General features: G+C 44.7%; 1 protein-coding gene across 1 annotated transcript; it reads left to right on the top strand.

Annotated features, from left to right (window-relative positions):
• The first annotated feature begins 827 nt into the window (after nucleotides 1–827).
• On the top strand, nucleotides 828–14,767 carry COIL (coilin). Its single transcript, XM_083490093.1, has 7 exons — nucleotides 828–1,125; nucleotides 2,967–4,137; nucleotides 6,019–6,105; nucleotides 9,636–9,683; nucleotides 11,870–11,939; nucleotides 12,521–12,609; nucleotides 14,553–14,767. The coding sequence occupies exons 1-7, from the start codon at nucleotides 863–865 to the stop codon at nucleotides 14,643–14,645; spliced, it is 1,821 nt and encodes a 606-aa protein (XP_083346219.1). The 5' UTR covers nucleotides 828–862; the 3' UTR covers nucleotides 14,646–14,767.
• Nucleotides 14,768–18,853: the final 4,086 nt, after the last annotated feature.

Below are 18,853 nucleotides of genomic sequence, written 5' to 3'. Positions count from 1 at the left end.
TAAAGATTTGCCTTGAGAGTCTTTAAACCTCTTTTGTTGTCCACCAGCATTTTCCATTTTTAAGTTCGGAATAGAGTAGTTGCTTTGGAAGACGATAATCAGGTTTGCCTTGAGAGAGTCTTTAAACCCTCCCACCAGATGTGAAGGGAATAAACAACTATCTGACTTTTAAAAGACATCTGATGGCAGCCCTGTTTAGGGAAGTTTTTAATGTTTGATATTTTATTGTGTTTTTAATATTCTGTTGAGAGCCACCCAGAGAGTGGCTGGGGAAACCCAGCCTGATGGGCTGGGTATAAATATAAATAAGAATAATAATTCCCCTGCCTTCCCAATTGATATGCCAGTTTTTTCGGAGACACCGTCGATGGAATTTTTCGAGGATTTGGAGCGGCTACAAGTTCGAAGCGAGTATATAACTTGGAAAACAAGCACAGCGTCGATTGCACGGTCGCCGGGTTTTACGTTGTCATGATCCACCTTGCACGACTCCCGCCCCTTCCCGATTGCGGTAACTCAGCCCAGCGTCCCAGCGATCTTTCCTAAGATTGCATTTGCAATTGATATCCAGTCCTCCCTTTTTGTTTGTTTGCTAATGCACTTAGGAAATGGAAAAAAATGTCCATGGAAACATAAAGTGCTGGGAGAAATCTTAATTTTTTTTAAATGTCCATCTCTTTCTCTCACACGCATACATGTGAAAGATTGTGATTCTTATTATTTATTCACTTAACAAGACGCATGCTGCTTGCAACTTTCAAAATCAATAAAGCTTTTTCCCTTTTCGTCCCTCGCGGGGCGCCGTAGCGGAGGCTCCTCCCATCTCCCTTTTCCCCGACCTTCCTCTCCCGCCCTCACCAAGATGGCGGCGGCCACCGGCGGCGGCGGCGAGGCCCCCGTGCGCCTCCGGCTGCTCTTCGACTACCCTCCGCCGGGGACGCCGGCCTGCGGGTTGTGCTGGCTGCTCCTGGAGCCCCGCCAGGTGCGCCTCGTCACCGACCTGAGCAGCCTCGTCCGGGACAAGTTCGGCTTCAGCCGCCGCGCCAAGCTCAGCCTCTTCCTCGACGGGGCGCTGCTGCCGCCCACCGAGAGCGCCAGGATCGTGAGGGACAACGACTCTCTCCGGTGGGGCTGAGAAGGGCGCTCAGGGGGTGGGAAAGAAAGAGGGCTGGGTAGGTGGGGTCGGGGGTGGGAGTGAGAGTCGCCCTCGCGCCCCCCAACCCGCCCCACTTTGAACGAACCAGCAGGTGGCTTATGTTTAGGGGCAGCCTTTCTCAACCTGTGGGTCTCCAGATGTTGTTGGACTACAACTTCCATCACCCTTAGCTAGCAAGGCCAGAGCTCAGGGATGATGGGAGTTGTAGTCCAACAACCTCTGGGGACCCACAGATTGAGAACTGCTGGGGGGTGTTCCCCGCCCCTTTGTTCTGGCAAAATACAGGACGGGACAATTGGGGGTGGGTGGTAGGACTCCCCCCCCCCAATCTGGAGCTCAGAAGGTACAGTGGTGCCCCGCAAGACGAATGCCTCGCAAGACGGAAAACCCACTAGACGAAAGGGTTTTCCGTTTTTGAGCTGCTTCGCAAGACGATTTTCCCTATGGGCTTGCTTTGCAAGACGAAAACGTCTTGCAAGTTTTCCGATTTTTCCCCGCTCCCCCCCCCTTTTCTAAGCTGCTAAGCCGCTAATAGCCTTTTAGCCGCTAAGCCTTTAATATCTGCTAATAGCGCTAAGCCGCTAATAGGGTTGCTTCGCAAGACGAAAAAACCGCTAGACGAAGAGACTCGCGGAACGGATTAATTTCGTCTTGCGAGGCACCACTGTATTATTATTATTGTTTTATTATTTGAGTTTGTAGACCGCTCTATACCCGGAGGTATCAGGGTGGTTCACAGAAAAGATCATAACATATATACAGTGGTACCTCGGGTTACATACGCTTCAGGTTGCACACTCCGCTAACCCAGAAATAGTACCTCAGGTTGAGAACTTTGCTTCAGGATGAGAACAGAAATGGTGCTTCGGCGGCGCGGCAGCAGCAGGAAGCCCCATTAGCTAAAGTGGTGCTTCAGGTTAAGAACAGTTTCAGGTTAAGAACAGACCTCCGGAACAAATTAAGTACTTAACCCGAGGTACCACTGTAATCAGAATAAAAAGAGCAACCCAATATCAACCCCACCCCCACCCCAAAGAGCCACATTTTAAAAGAGTATAGAATGTCAAACACATCAACCAAAGGCCTTGTTAAAAAGGAACGGTAGAGGCAAAATACATTCCAAGGTATGAACTCCAGGTTACAGATATCTTTTACACATACGCACTATGCCAGGCATAGCCAAACTTGGCCCTCCAGAGGTTTTGGGACTACAACTCCCACCATCCCTAGCTAACATAAGGTTACCAGTTGTCCACGTTTCCTGGGGACAGTCCCCGTTTCTACAAATCAGTCCCCATACAAAATCCATTGAAGTTGAAAAGTGCCCCTGAATTCATTGAAAAAAATCTGGTAACCTTAAGCTAACAGGACCAGTGGTCAGGGATGATGGGAATTGTAGTCCCCAGGCATCTGGAGGGCCACGTTTGGCCATGCCTGCAGTATGCATACTGTTGCTAGCTAAAAGTTATTATTTATTGAGTTTCAATACCACCAATCCCTGGAGGTCTCAGGGCAGTTCACAGAAAAGATCACAACATATATAATCAGAATAAAAAGAGCAACCCAATTAAAAAAACCTCAGAAAAGAGCCACATTTTAAAAGGGTATAGAATGCCTAACAGATCGACCAAAGGCTTGGTTAAAAAGGAACATGAAACACACACTGCAAACAGGTTGTTCAACTGAAATCCCTAAGATTTCTTTGCCAGTGTAGGATTAAAGTTTGGCACGAATGGATGTTTTTAGAGTAACAATGTATAAATGATGCCATGATCATAACAGAACTTTCTCTTGCATGATATCCCAACAGAGTCAAATTGGAGGAGGTTATCGGGGAAGAAGACAATGATACAATTGCAAACGGTTTTCGTAACCAATCAAAAAAACGAAGGAAACGACGCCGGCAGAAGTTGGAAGTGAAAGATTCTGGCAGCGAAGATGAAGGTCACAGAAAAAGAAAGAAGGGCAAATGGAACTGCGAGCGTCTTTCTTGTCAGGAAGAGAGCGCTGCAAACATTCAGGACCCAAAGGCCCTTAAGAAAAGGAAAAACGCGATCGGAAGATCCTCTGCCACAGACAGCGAGAGCGATGATAGTACTTGCCATTCCAAGAAGTTTAAAAAAAAAGTTGACCGGGAAAAAGAGCAGCGGGCAACCAAAGATAAACAGAAAAGGAGAAAAGAAAAAGCCATAGAAATAAGTAACACTTCACAAAAGACCAACAGGACTTTTTCTTTGAGCCCCAGCCAAAAAAGTGCAGCGAAAACCCCAGTAGGACAGTCCGGCACAAAGAAACGTGAAACCTCAAGCGACTCCTCCACTTCATCAAGCGAGAGTGACCACAATATAGCAGATGCAAAACGAAAACACTCACATCAAACTAAGGTGGCATCACAGCACGTAAACAAACCACAACTGGCTTCTTCTGCGAAATCGGCTGGTAAAGTTGCCACTAAACAGAAAGGCAGTGATCTTCCCAAGGCAGCATGTAGTAAAAAAGTCAAGAGTCCGTCCTCAAGTTCAGATTCAGATTCTACTTCAGGAGAGCAGGAGGAGCAGAAGAGCAATAACTTGAAAAGTAAGCCTCCATATAATAGCCAAGGAACTGCGGGAGGCCCAGCTTCAAGGAGCAAACCTAAAAGCTCCTCTTCAGAATCTGATAGCTCAGACTCGGAGGCTTGCACTGCTAAGAAACCCAAGACAAATTCTGCAGTCAGTCAGGCGTTGGGAGGGAATGGCGGGAAACAGCTGCCAGCTGTCACTTGTGGACCAGAAATAAGTCCCAGCGACAGCAGGCGGGGTCGTGGCAGAGGAGAAAACCCCTTTTGGAGAGGGCCTAGGGTCCGTGGATGTCGTGGGATGATGAGGGGCCGGGGAAGAGGAAGGGGAGAGAATCTTAACTTCTTCCACAATTACAACGGTGAGCAGCAAAAGCAGCAACAGTTGCACGAAGTAGCAACAAACTCTTCAGTTATTATACAGGTGAGTCTGCTGGCGACTGCCTGCTTTAGTCTCCATTAAGTTGGAGTTATTGTTATTAAATATACCAAGAAAAAAGCACACCAAGAACTCAGGCCAATGTAAGTTTCAATAGTGGGATTGGTCCCTACTCACAAATCAATAGTCAATAGTAACAAAAACTAATCCATTCAAACGTATGTATTCTGACAAAGATTACAAACTCAAATAGAGATTACAAACTCTAACAGAGATTACAAACCCAAACTCATAAAGACAGGAATAACACAATAATTCGTTACAAAGGTTTTCTCTTTTTCACTTGACAATAATGTTGATCCTTATAATTTATCAGTTTGCAGATGAAGACTCAGTTTCAATCATAGAGCAGAAGTCAGAAGTCAGTTATGGATTAGAAACCAGGACAGGGCCCTGTTTCGATGTATTCACCTTCATCAGCTGGAAGTATCAAATATTACATGAAAATACATTTTAATTCTAAATTATCATAAGTTATAAAACAGTATTATGTACCATTTGGTTCCTTACCAAATTTTTGAAGGGTCGTGTAAGTTTGAAGACTTTCGGATAAATATATCCTGTTATTTTCTACGTTTCTCAAGGATAACAACTGAAAATAATCAATATTAATAATAATTACATGTGTTGAATCAAATTAAAAACTCTAAGGCAGCATATAATCATATGATTCCTCACCTACATGTGGGTAGATCAACGTGTATCTTGAGCTGTTCTCGATGGAACACTGATAACTCACAAAATTAAAAGAAAAACTGGTGTAAAGCAAAGCGTGTAAATGTTAGTGTGATCGTGACGACCCTGCCTACACCCTAAATTACGTACAAAATAGTAGCCCACAAATGAGCATTGTGGGTGAAGAAATCCAGTGCCGCCATTCTGCTTGCAGAAAGGGTTTAGCTTAAGAGAATGGGAGATGGTTTTTTGCTGATTTTCTACTGTAGTCCCCTGGAAATCTGTTCCAGGGAGTTGAGGTACTCTTCAGGGCAGCATGGAAGGAGGTTCTGGGAGAAGGGGGAATTGGAAAAAGGGATTAATAATAATAATAATAATAATAATAATAATAATAATAATAATGTTACAGATAGGTAGCCGTGTTGGTCTGCCATAGTCAAAATAAAAAAATTCCTTCCAGTAGCACCTTAAAGACCAACTAAGTCTTGGTATGAGCACACGAAAGCTCATACCAAGAACTAACTTAGTTGGTCTTTAAGGTGCTACTGGAAGGAATTTTTTTATTTTAATAATAATAAACTACCCTTCACCATAAGCTCCCTGGTAAAGCAATTTAAAATCAGAAGAATAGAGTGGACCTAAACGTGTACCTTGGGTGTCAAAAACCAAGATGAAGAGGTGTGTCTTTAGCATATGATGAAAATCATACAGTGAAAGTAAAATACACATCTGTGGGAAGGGAATTCCACAACTTAGGGGCTGCCACAGATATTGCCCTTTCCCAGATCTCCCCCCAAAACTTCTGAGGGCAGTGGCGTCCCCTCTACTGATCTTAAGACCTGAAGGTTATAGAGAAAGAAAACATTTTCCAGATGTTAGCAGACACTTCCACGGCCTCAGAAAACTTTCAGCAATTGGAACAGCAGCATTGGGTTTCATATTTTGTCGCCCGCAGAGGAAATATAGATACCTCTGAAACCTGACGAACAGGACACGAAGGTGGTGGCTTTCCATCCCTGGTTGTTCCCAATATCTGGAACCCAGGTAGAGTGCATCTGCATGTGGAAGTTCTCTCATTGCCTCTGGCTTTTCCTGCAATTTCCCCCTGCCGTCTTTTGCCCTCTATATCACATTAATGCTCTTCACTGGGTTTGATTGTGGATGATAATGTATTTAATCGTTGTTTCACAGAATCCACCAGAAGCTCCCAAGAAGGACTACAGCATATTGCCTCTGTTAGCTGCTCCTCCACAAGTAGGAGAGAAAATTGCCTTTAAGGTATGAACTCTCAAAACATTTTTGTTCCTCGCTTCTTGCTTAGATAATTTTTATCCTGCTCTTCCGTCATCTTGCAAGCTGTATGGAGGGAAGACACTAGTAACATTGGCAGGAATTTGAGGGCTGGAGTCAAGACTTCTTATGATGAGTGTGTTAGCACATTCTGTTGGGTGAGGTAGACTAAAATACACACTTGTAGTGTTAACGTAGTTCTGGCATGAAGTCTTTAACTCCTCAAGCATCTGTTTTAGGTGGCTATGATTCTTGAAAGGTCATATTTTCGCCTATTTGCATATGTACTTGGGTGGATTAAATTGTTTCTTGCACTCTGTTAACCTTGCTGGAAAAAAGGAGTGCAATACATAATAAGAACTGCAAACAGAAGTCCGAGAAGACTGCACAAATACTTAGGTAAATTACTTAAATTAAAACTGTGTATTTAAACTGAAAATACAAACCCTAGGAAGATACCGGCTGGCTAAAAAGAAAAGAAACTTTGTCTCTCTAACAGTTGTTAAATGGTGAGCAACCACCATTGTTGATGATGCTTTCAACATAATTTCTCCTTCAGGCTCAAAATCGGATTAAAGATAATAATAAGAATAATTTATTATTTATACCCCACCCAGTCACTCTGGGCGGCTCCCAACATCATCATCATCATCATGCGATCAAACATTAAAAACGTCCCTAAACAGGGCTGCCTTCAGATGTCTTCTAAAAGTCAGCTAGTTGTTTATTTCCTTGACATCTGATGGGAGGGTGTTCCACAGGGCAGGTGCCACTACCGAGAAGGCCCTCTGCCTGGTTCCCTGTAACCTCACTTCTCGCAGGGAGGGAACTGCCAGAAGGCCCTCGGAGCTGGACCTCAGTGTCTGGGCTGAACGATGGGGATGGAGACGCTCCTTCAGATATACTGGGCTGAGGGCGTTTAGGGCTTTAAAGGTCAGCACCAACACTTTGAATTGTGCTCGGAAACATACTGGGAGCCAATGTTGGTCTTCCAGGACCAGTGTTATATGGTCTTGGCGGCCACTCAATAGGTGCATCAGTAGGTGGTTCCTGCAGGGACTAGTAGGGCAGCTACTCTATCAGAGATGTTACCAGAGAAGGAGAGTCAGATGGAGACCTCATCATCATCCACGAAGAGGCACATTCAAGTAGAAACCATTCAGAGCTGTCTTATGTGAAGTCAGGCAACATGTCCGCCCAGCCCGCTATTGTTTGCTCTGGTTATTGTCCACAGTTCTAGACTTGAGGAAGAAGCTTCTCCAGCCTTGCAACTTTTAAATGCTAGGGACTGAACCTGGGACTTGATTACTTGCGAACAGGGACCAGAGTTCCTACTATTCTGACATCTAGATCAGCTGATGTGCCCCCTTCCTCAGTTTAGATAAATTAATGCATCAATGTGTGTGTGGTTCCTGCCCCCCAGAAAAATCCTATTTAGATTTATATTGTTCTCTCACTTAGAGTGTTTGTTGTGGGGGAGGAAGGGAAAGGAGAATGTTAGCTGCTTTGAGACTCTTTCGGGTAGTAAATAATAATAATAATAATAATAATAATAATAATTAATAATTAATAATTAATAATTAATAATTAATAATAATTTTTATTTATGCCCCGCCCTCCCCAGCCAAGGCCGGGCTCAGGGCAAGCAATAACAAGCAATAATAAAAACAAGTTGAATGACTACAACTTAAAAATAAGATTAAAATACAACATTTAAATATTGAAACTTTGAAATACTAAAATGCAGCCTCATCACAGGAGGAGAAAGGAAAAAAAGGAAGAGGGGGAGGGAATCAAACTGGCTCCAAGCCAAAGGCCAGGCGGAACAACTCTGTCTTACAGGCCCTGCGGAAAGAAATCAGATCCTGCAGGGCCCTGGTCTCATGAGGCAGAGCGTTCCACCAGGCTGGAGCCAGAGTTGAAAAGGCCCTGGCTCTGGTTGAAGCTAATCTAACTTCCTTAGGGCCCGGGACCACTAGGGTGTTGTTATTTATGGACCTTGAGGCTCTCCGTGGGGCATACTGGGAGAGGCGGTCTCATAGGTACAAGGGTCCTAGGCCGTGAAGGGCTTTAAAGGTCAAAAGTAGCACCTTAAATCTGACCCTGTACTCCACCGGGAGCCAGTGCAGCTGGAAAAGCACTGGGTGAATATGCTCCCATGGCAGAGACCCCATGAGGAGCCTTGCTGCAGCATTCTGCACCCGCTGGAGAAGAAAGAAAAATTACATCAAAGAAATAAAATAAAATAAAAAGATTGACTTCCTTTGACTACTATATGGTTCCTATAATCTCATATCTTGGTTGTCTATAATCATTTTACACATTTCATAGAATCATAGAATCATAGAATCATAGAGTTGGAAGAGACCACAAGGGCCATCGAGTCCAACCCCCTGCCAAGCAGGAAACACCATCAGAGCACTCCTGACATATGGTTGTCAAGCCTCTTCTTAAAGACCTCCAAAGTAGGAGATTCCACCACACTCCTTGGCAGCAAATTCCACTGTCGAACAGCTCTTACTGTCAGGAAGTTCTTCCTAATGTTTAGGTGGAATCTTCTTTCTTGTAGTTTGGATCCATTGCTCCGTGTCCGCTTCTCTGGAGCAGCAGAAAACAACCTTTCTCCCTCCTCTATGTGACATCCTTTTATATATTTGAACATGGCTATCATATCACCCCTTAACCTCCTCTTCTCCAGGCTAAACATGCCCAGCTCCCTTAGCCGTTCCTCATAAGGCATCGTTTCCAGGCCTTTGACCATTTTGGTTGCCCTCCTCTGGACACGTTCCAGTTTGTCAGTGTCCTTCTTGAATTGTGGTGCCCAGAACTGGACACAGTACTCCAGGTGTGGTCTGACCAGAGCAGAATACAGTGGCACTATTACTTCCCTTGATCTAGATGCTATACTCCTATTGATGCAGCCCAGAATTGCATTGGCTTTTTTAGCTGCCGCGTCACACTGTTGGCTCATGTCAAGTTTGTGGTCAACCAAGACTCCTAGATCCTTTTGACATGTACTGCTCTCAAGCCAGGTGTCACCCATCTTGTATTTGTGCCTCTCATTTTTTTTGCCCAAGTGCAATACTTTACATTTCTCCCTGTTAAAATTCATCTTGTTTGTTTTTGCCCAGTTCTCTAATCTGTCAAGGTCGTTTTGAAGTGTGATCCTGTCCTCTGGGGTGTTAGCCACCCCTCCCAGTTTGGTGTCGTCTGCAAATTTGATCAGGATGCCCTTGAGTCCATTTTGGAGAGACAATTTGTTTACCTGTGGAGTTTTTAATCCAGGCTAAGCCAATCATAATTATGGGAACTTGCTTTTCTCATATAATTTGCAAAGACATCCCATTCTGATTTTTCCACTTGGTTGGTTTCTTACTAATTCTGTTAGTCTTACTAGTTTGAGATACTCACTTAATTTTAATAACCATTCTTCTTTTGTTGGAATTGTGTTGCTTTTCCAGAAAAGGAAAAGGATTACCAGCTTGTCTCATGCTTTCTGTTTGATTTTCTTTCAACAGCTTTTGGAGCTAACTGAAAATTACACTCCTGAAGTATCTGATTATAAGGTATTGAGACTGACTACTGTTCGTTGTGTTTTGATGGTATTTTTTTTTTTAGCTAGATTGCATCTTGGCATTTTAATATTGCCATTTCTCATTGTTTATTCTAATAACGGTTAAGAACATGAGACACATCAGAAGTTTGCATAGTTCAAATTTGGATTCACCAAGCTTTTAGAATCATAGAGTGGAAGGGAACTATCCCAAGAAAATCCACTACATAGTAAAGGTAAAGGGACCCCTGACCATTAGGTCAAGTCGTGACCGACTCTGGGGTTGCGGCACTCAACTCACTTTATTGGCCGAGGGAGCCGGTGTACAGCTTCCAGGTCATGTGGCCAGCATGACTAAGCCGCTTCTGGCGAACCAGAGCAGCGCACAGAAACACCGTTTACCTTCCCGCCAGAGCGGTACCTATTTATCTACTTGCACTTTGATGTGCTTTCGAACTGCTAGGTTGGCAGGAGCAGGGACTGAGCAACGGGAGCTCACCCCGTTGTGGGGATTTGAACTGCTGACCTTCTGATCGGCAAGTCCTAGGCTCTGTGGTTTAACCCACAGCGCCACCCACGTCCCTTTTATAGTATCATACGTTTAATGCCCAGGAGCAAAGGGAAAGAGAGAAACATGCACTGCTAACTTTTTGCCAGTGGGGGAGCCTTCATCTTCCGAATGTGCTTCTGTTTTGTGTGGCTTAATAAAATAAATGAACATTCCACGAACTTTGTCTGTATACATTCGCTAAGAATTCGTCAGTATGCAGGAAAGTATCCAGATTATTTGTTTCATTTATATATCACCTGTTACTCCGTGGAGCTCAAGGCAATGCAGATGATTCTCCCCTCCCCGTTTTATCCTCACAACAACCTTGAGAGGTAGGATAGTCTGGAAGACGGTGACTGTCCCAAGGTCACCCAGGGAGCTCCATGGCTTAGTGGACATTCAAGCCCTGGTCTCCTAGGTCATAGGCCAACACTCTATAACCATTGTACCATACAGTCTCATAGTGCATACCAGGGTTTCCCAAACTTAGGTCTCCAGCTGTTTTTGGACTACAATTTCCATCATCCCTGGCCACTGGTCCTGCTAGCTCAGGGTGATGGGAGTTGTAGTCCAAAAACAGCTGGGGACCCAAGTTTGAGAAACCCTGGTGTACAGCAAGAAGCCTGGGCAGGTGGGTATTCACTTAGGAAAAAGTAAAGGAGCGTTCTCAGCACCTGTTGGGGTGGGGAATGCTCTGCAATGACCCCATTTTCATGACAGGGAGCAGTTTCTTCCATAAGAGTTGTTTAGAATTTGAAGCTGCTTCTGTGCTGGTCCTGGCTTCTGATTCAATTCTTGAATGTGAAATTGTTAATTCACACATACACATACTGCATTCCTTTGTGAGGATCTCTGCCTATGAAGATTAAACCACCCAAGGTTAAAGGAGAAAAATCAGGCTTTGTCCTTGCTACAGCAGTGTCTTTTCAGTTCAAAGGTTATTTCCCCCCATAGGAGCAAATGGTACTAATTCACTGTACATGTGATAGACAAAGGCAGATCAGGCATGGACTAATGATGCTCTATCTCTGTTGAGCCTGCTACTGAGAATCAAGCCTGCTCTTATCTTTAGCCCCGTCCATGAGTTCTGTTCCTGGGTCACCCTTGAGTGTGACGGAACATTCAGAACTGACTTGTGTATATAATGGCATTCTAATGATTTATGCCAATCTATTGCAGTTTGTGGGACGCAGGTGGTGCTGTGGGTTAAACCACAGAGCCTAGGACTTGCCAATCAGAAGGTTGGCAGTTCGAATCCCCGCAATGGGGTGAGCTCCCGTTGCTCGGTCCCAGCTCCTGCCAACCTAGCAGTTCGAAAGCACGTCAAAGTGCAAGTAGATAAATAGGTACCAATCCAGCGGGAAGGTAAACAGCGTTTCCGTGTGCTGCTCTGGTTCGCCAGAAGCGGCTTAGTCATGCTAGCCACATGACCCGGAAGCTGTATGCTGGCTCCCTCGGCCAATAAAGTGAGATGAGCGCCGCAACCCCAGAGTTGGCCACGACTGGACCTAATGTTCAGGGGTCCCTTTACCTTTATTTCAGTTTGTACAGGATTTAAATGTGGGACAGATGACATTTGTCCATTTGTTCTCGACCTAGAATAAACACCGCGTTTCTTCCTTTCTCTTTTTTCTTTTTTCCTTTTCAAGGAAGGAAAAATTGTCAGTTGGAATCCTGCTAACAAACAGCTAGAACTTGAAATTCTTTCTTTCTCATCAGGTAAGAGATATGCAACTTCGGAGTTGAATGTGAATATGGATTGTATTCAAGCAAGTTCTACTTGGAATAAACCCACAGAAATTAATGGATAACTCAGTTGGTTAGACCGTGGTGCTGATAATGCCAAGGTTGCAGGTTCGATCCCCGTTTGGGGCAGCTGCATATTCCTGCATTGCAGGGGGTTGGACTAAATGATCCTTAGGGTCCCTTCCAACTCTACAATTCTATGATTCTATGACCCAAATGTTCATTCATTTCAGTGGTTCTGCTCTCACAACTAATATTGGCTACATCCCAGTATATTTTCTCATATGAAAGGCAGCAACTTCTCTTTTAAAGTTGACTTTTCTTTACTAATTGTACGCCATTCTGCTTTAACTGCACGTTACAGTGCGATTGTTTATGCATCAGAAATAAGTCCCACTGTGTTAAATGGGACTTACTCCCAGGAAAGTGGTTATAGGATTGCAGCCCCAATTACATAACCACCCTTGCAACTTCCAGTCACATTCTAAGTACCTCCAAACCTTTGTACGAATGTTCTAATTGTATTTGTTGTGGTTTTTGTTTCTTCTTTTAAGTTTCAAAAGAGCCAGGGAAGTTTGATCTGGTTTACCAGTCTGCAGATGGAGCCGAAAGAATAGAATATGCTGTATCTCACGATAGGAAGGTATGGGGGTAGCACTTTCTTGAAATTAATTTGCAGGAGCCTCCTTTAACATTATTCCAATGACCTTTTATTTTTTACCATATTCGTAGGGCACATTCCATTCTCTACTCAATTGCAGTGACTCTGTGCGTGGAGGATTATCAACCCTTTGCACTGCAAGTTACTTGTCTTATAGGACAGGCTAGAGGAGAGAGGAGAGGTATCCCAGACTGTCCCCCAACTGCCTGTAATATAGCATTTGTATGTGCCAAGGTGTGTTCGGGGGAGACATGAGGGAATAGAGCTCTGTTGAGCCCTGCTGGAATTCTCTGTGCTGGAGAGTTTTCATCCACATTGGAAGTGTATTCTCCTTATAGAGGAGACCTAGGACCCAGGTACCTACGGGACCGCCTCACCTGATATGCCCCGCAGAGGACCTTAAGGTCCACAAATGACAACATTTTGGAGGTCCCAAGTCACAAGGTGGTTAGATTGGTCTCAACTAGGGCCAGGGCCTTTTCAGTACTGGCCCCAACTTGGTGGAATGCTCTGTCACAAGAGACCAGGGCCCTGCAGGACTTGACATCTTTCCACAGGGCCTGCAAGACAGAGCTGTTCCGCCTGGCCTTTGGTTTGGACTCAGTCTGACCCTTATGTTTCCCTCCCCTTATAGTTTTGATCTATGGGCTACTTTTAAAATGAGGCTGCATTTTAAATTGCATTTTAACCTGTATTTTAAATTGCTCCCCCCATTATGTTTTTACTGTAATTTTACTGGTGTTAGCAGCCCTGAGCCTGGCTCTGGCCGGGGAGGGTGGGGTATAAATAAATTTATTATTATTATTATTATTATTATTATTATTATTATTATTATTATTATTATTTTGTGTTCGAAGGGCAATATCCAAATAATTTGGGGCAGCGTTCAACTAGCTAGTCATTTTAGTGCAAAATTTACCACTAGTGCAAGGAGACTTTTCTGTGCCCTCACCAAATCTGCTCTAGAAGGTTGGGGGAACCCTTGCAACATATTTAGGGGAGGAGAAGGGAAAGCATGACGTTGCACACGGAGAAATCCTCGCGCTTACGGAACAATTGTATTTGTGCTGTGTTGAATGCAACCCTCATACTCAAAGCGGACCAAATGAAACCAGTCCATTGGTTTCACTGGTTCTCCTGTTGATTAAGACACTAAATATCACACCAAGAAATAAATTGGTACCAATACAAATTCTCTGTCTAGTTCCCTATTTTTAATATTTATAGAAGTCTGCATTGTTTTAGATGTTGTGTGCAAACGAAATACTGCTTAATCAATGCAAGTATACTAAAGCGCTGGCACTTTGTCTACTGTTTTAACTTAAGAGCATGCAATCATTTTGACATTATTGCGATAGGAAGAAGCCTAGGTGACCTTTGGGTTTAACACGCTCCTTATCCAACGTGGCAACAGGGATGAGATTGGAAGCTTTCGCTTCTGCTTTTAATGAACTGCAGCATTATGTGTCATTCAGCCCTGACAATCTGTCCCGTCCCCCCCCCCCCCCGAATTATTGTTTGCTTGAAATGAGGCAACTTCAAACAAGGTACACGAAGCTGGCTTGTTTCAATAAGTCATAGAGATTAACCACAGGTTGATTGAAAAAAGAAGTGAAGGCTTATGATCTCCTGATGGTCACACGCCCTGGGAAGTGGGAGGGAGCCTCAGGCTTGCTTACTCATTCCTGCCATGTTTTTCATGATGCCTGAATGCAGCCAGGGAGAGAAACCGATTCAGCCTCGAAGCTATCAGACATAGGTCTTGTTCAGCAATTTGTCTCTTGGGCAAGCGTGTGTTAAAATTGATTTTATTATACAAAATAGTTTAATCACGTTAAATTTATTTAAAAGGGTTAATGCTGGTGAAACGGCATGTATCTGATCTGCTCATGTTGAGTCTTACATGCATTTTTTTCCCCTTTTAGATAACTGAAAGTTGGGATGCGTTGATTGAACCCAGACTAATAGTTGACCCTCCGAATAACAACGAATCAGGCACAGGAAATGGAAATCCCTAAGCTGTGACGTTACTCATCTGTAAATAGTCTGTGAAATGCTGTCCTTCTGTTTCTGAAGATAGTGTATGCAAATTGCTGTGTTTTTTTTTCTAAAAAAAAATAAAGGATTTCAAAAACTGAAATGAGGTTTAAGAAAAGTTTGTGCCATGGTTCAGGTGCTTGTTCTGAGATGTTTACATTAAGAGCCAAGTATTTTCATAGGGCTATGGAGTCTATTTCAGTGGAGGAACTTGATCTGCTCCCTGCCCTCTCCATTAAAGCGAACAATAGGGAGGTCAACATTTCGTTGGTAGTCTCTTCCATGGGTGAAATAAAAGGGGGTGGAAACAACTTCTCCAAGATTAGGTAATACAATTGTATTATGAAAGCAAAACATACTTCCTGCAACCTAGTTGCCCATGATGGGTGTCAAAGCTCACAAACGGTCTGCAAGGGCTTCCTCATTCCTCATTCACGGAGGGTTGGCTTTTAGCAAGCTAAGCTATACATGCAGTAAAGGTAAAGGATGCAGGTGGCGCTGTGGTCTAAACCACTGAGCCTCTTGGGCTTGCCGATCAGGTTGGCGGTTCAAGTCCCCATGACGGGGTGAGCTCCTGTTGCTCTGTCCCAGCTCCTGCCAACCTAGCAGTTCGAATGCATGCCAGTATGAGCAGATAAATAGGTACCACTGTGGCGGGAAGGTAAACGGCGTTTCCATGGGCTCTGGCTTCCATTGCGCCAGAAGCGGTTTAGTCATGCTGACACATGACCCGGAAAACTGTCTGTGGACAAACGCCGGCTCCCTCAGCCTGAAAGCAAGATGAACGTCGCAACCCCATAGTCGCCTTTGACTGGACTTCACCGTCCAGGGGTCCTTTACCTTTTTACCTTTTACATGCAGCAAACTGCCTCACCAAACAAAATTCAGAAATGTGCCTTTCACATAGGTGTACCTTACACATTGTGAGTGTGACTGCATACCGAGCACTTGACTCACTTTGGTTATGCATTTAGCATACTGCAAAAATTATGTAAGTGATATTACTGTTTACTGTTTGCAATGTCATGGATCACCTCCAGCTGAAATTATCAAGAGCACAAGCTGAACTTGCCAGCAAACAGTACGAGCTGGCGCAGCATCACGAAACCTGCTGCCATGTGCTGAGTCATGAAAGTGTGGCAACCCTACCTTTGGGCTAGGGTTCACCATTGTTCAAACACTAGGAGAGATCATAATTATAAAAATGCGTCTAAACTTGTGGGACGTGTGCTTCTCTCCACCACTCCCAATTTAACGTCTCATACATATAGCTGTCAACTTTTCCCTTTTCTTGCAAGGAATCCTATTTGGAATAAGGGAATTTCCCTTAAAAAGGGGGGGAAATGACAGCTATGCTCATACATTGTTTTCATACATTGCTTCTTGGGAGAAAAGCTATGACAAACCTAGACAGCATCTTAGTAGAGACATCCACCTTGCCAACAAAGGTCTGTATAGTTAAAGCAATGGTTTTCCCAGTAGTGATGTATGGAAGTGAGAGCTGGACCATAAAGAAGGCTGATCGCCGAAGAATCAATGCTTTTGAATTATGGTGCTGGATAGACTCTTGAGAGTCCCATGGACTGCAAGAAGATCAAACCTCTCCATTCTGAAGGAAATCAGCCCTGAGTGCTCACTGGAAGGACAGATCCTGAAGCTGAGGCTCCAATACTTTGGCCACTTCATGAGAAGAGAAGACTCCCTGGAAAAGACCCTGATGTTGGGAAAGATTGAGGGCACAAGGAGAAGGGGGTGACAGAGGACGAGATGGTTGGACAGTGTTCTCGAAGCTTCCAGCATGAGTTTGACCAAACTGCGGGAGGCAGTGGAAGACAGGAGTGCCTGGCGTGCTCTGATCCATGGGGTCACGAAGAGTCAGACACGACTAAACGACTGAACAACAATCCAATTCCAACAAGTGGGATTTGGAACAAAATGTTGTGGTGTAGCCTCACTTCCTAGCAGACGGGACAGGGAACCTTAGGCCCTCCAGTTGTTGCTGAACTACATCTCCCATCATCCCTGGCTACTGACCATGCCTGCTGGGGCCAATAGGAGTTGTAGTCCTGCAGCGTCTGGAGAGCCTAAGGTTCCCCACATGCCCTAGCAAGAGGGCTCCCAATTTAGGGCAAGAAACCAGCCATATCCTCCAGAGCAGAGTCTCCCATATTTGGGTCTCCAGCTGTTTTTGAACTATTAAGTCCCATCATTCCTGGTCCTGCTAGATAGGGATGGTGAGAATTATAGTCCTCCTTTGGCGATTACTTGTAGCCAAGTAAGATTGTCTTCCTTGAACACGGTCTTAACAGTGAGTCTAAGTGACTGTGGAGGCCAAGTCTAGATCCACACATCCTTCCACAGTGGGGACAAAGGTTTCCGGGGGGAGTTGATCATGGTGAGGGTTTGCCAAGCATACCTTCCTCTTAGCATGTTTCTCCCTTTCGTCCTGAGTTCGAGCGTCTTCAAAGCCCATGACATCTTTGGTAAGGCTGTTCTCCAATTGTAGCTCTCGCAGGCCAGTGTTTCCCAGTTGTCAGTGTTTCTACTACATTTTTTAGATTTGCCCTGAGAGAGTCTTTGAATCTCTTTTGTTGACAACCAGCTTTGGAAGTTGCTTTGGAAGATAATCAAACATCTGCACAACATGACCAGTTCAATGAAGTTGATGTTGAAGAACTGGTGATCTTTGCTTCTTCCAGTACAGTGGCATTAGTTCGCCTTTCTTCCCAGGTGATGTGTAAAATCTTTTAAACATCGTTGATGGAACACCGTTGATGGAATCTTTCGAGGAGCTGGAGATGGCATTCATAAATAGTCCACATTTCACAAGCATACAGTAAGGTTGGTAGTACAATAGCTATGTAAAGCATTTTGGTTTCCCTGCAAATGTCCCGGTCCTCAATCAGTCTGCACTTCAACAGCAGTTGGAGACCCAAGTTTGAGAAGCCCTACTCCCGAGTATTATAAACTGCAAAGGGTGCAAGGCGGCCAACTGATTGTCCTTTCCTACAACTCCACTGCAAGAATTCCCTGCCTCCTAAGCGGCAGTAAGCAGGCTGTCTTCACTGGGCTGGTGAGAGGGGATCAATTCCCACTTAAAAAAATAAATCTGCAAACCTCAAGGTCCCTGTGGCATTCTCTTGTGCTCATGTCTTGGTTCTCATCCTGCCAACACTCGCCACCTGAGCTTGAAGTTAGAGGGAGCGATTAGTCACCAGCAGGATACATGATGTGAGCAAATAGAACAATGATGTGCCCCTTTATACAAACACACACATTCCTCCTGTGCCAAGAACTGGTTCATGTCTATCATGTGATTTTCCTTACCTTGATCACTTGGCATTGATGGATGGTGGAGTAATGCATATACAGTGGTAAGGTAAAGGTAAAGGGACCCCTGACCATTAAGTCCAGTCATGACCGACTCTGGGGTTGCGGCACTCATCTCGCTTTATTGGCCGAGGGAGCCGACGCACAGCTCCAGGGTCATGTGGCCAGCATGATTAAACCGCTTCTGGTGAACCAGAGCAGCGCACGGAAACGCTGTTTACTGTCCTGCCGGAGCGGTACCTATTTATCTACTTGCACTCTGACGTGCTTTCGAACTGCTAGGTTGGCAGGAGCAGGGACCGAGCAACGGGAGCTCACCCCGTCGTGGGGATTTGAACCGCCGACCTTCTGATCGGCAAGTCCTAGGCTCTGTGGTTTAATCCACAGCGCCACCCGCATCCCTTTTATATACAGTGGTACCTTGGGTTAAAAACTTAATTCGTTCTGGAGGTCCGTTCTTAACCTGAAACTGTTCTTAACCTGAAGCACCACTTTAGCTAATGGGGCCTCCTGCTGCTGCCACGCTGCTGCTGCACGATTTCTGTTCTCATCCTGAAACAAAGTTCTTAACCCGAGGTACTATTTCTGGGTTAGCGGAGTCTGTAACCTGAAGCATCTGTAAACCAAGGTGCCACTGTAAACTCTATCCAATGGTCAGGCTCCGTTCACACATGCGTGTCATCCCGTTAGGACGACAACCAAGCAACAAGAACTGCACACCCCCCTTCAGCAACCTCCATTTGTCCAGCATGGATGTTTTCGGGACATGAAGCACTCGATCGCCATCCTGACGGACCCTTCCCTGGGAATAAAGTCTTGTTTATAGGAGCCAACTCCTACGGTGCAGAGGTCCCTTCGC

This window comes from Podarcis liolepis, assembly GCF_965112155.1.
Source record: "Podarcis liolepis genome assembly, chromosome: 2".
NCBI lineage: Eukaryota > Metazoa > Chordata > Lepidosauria > Squamata > Lacertidae > Podarcis > Podarcis liolepis.
This window is presented reverse-complemented; position numbering and strand designations above follow the sequence as displayed.

Excerpts from the sequence above, each read along its gene's own strand:
- COIL (XM_083490093.1), top strand. The coding sequence starts at position 863 with ATGGCGGCGGCCACCGGCGGCGGCGGCGAGGCCCCCGTGCGCCTCCGG. Across the intron at positions 9,684-11,869 it reads CTGAAGTATCTGATTATAAG|GAAGGAAAAATTGTCAGTTG; the intron begins GTATTGAGACTG and ends TTCCTTTTCAAG. Across the intron at positions 11,940-12,520 it reads AATTCTTTCTTTCTCATCAG|TTTCAAAAGAGCCAGGGAAG; the intron begins GTAAGAGATATG and ends TCTTCTTTTAAG.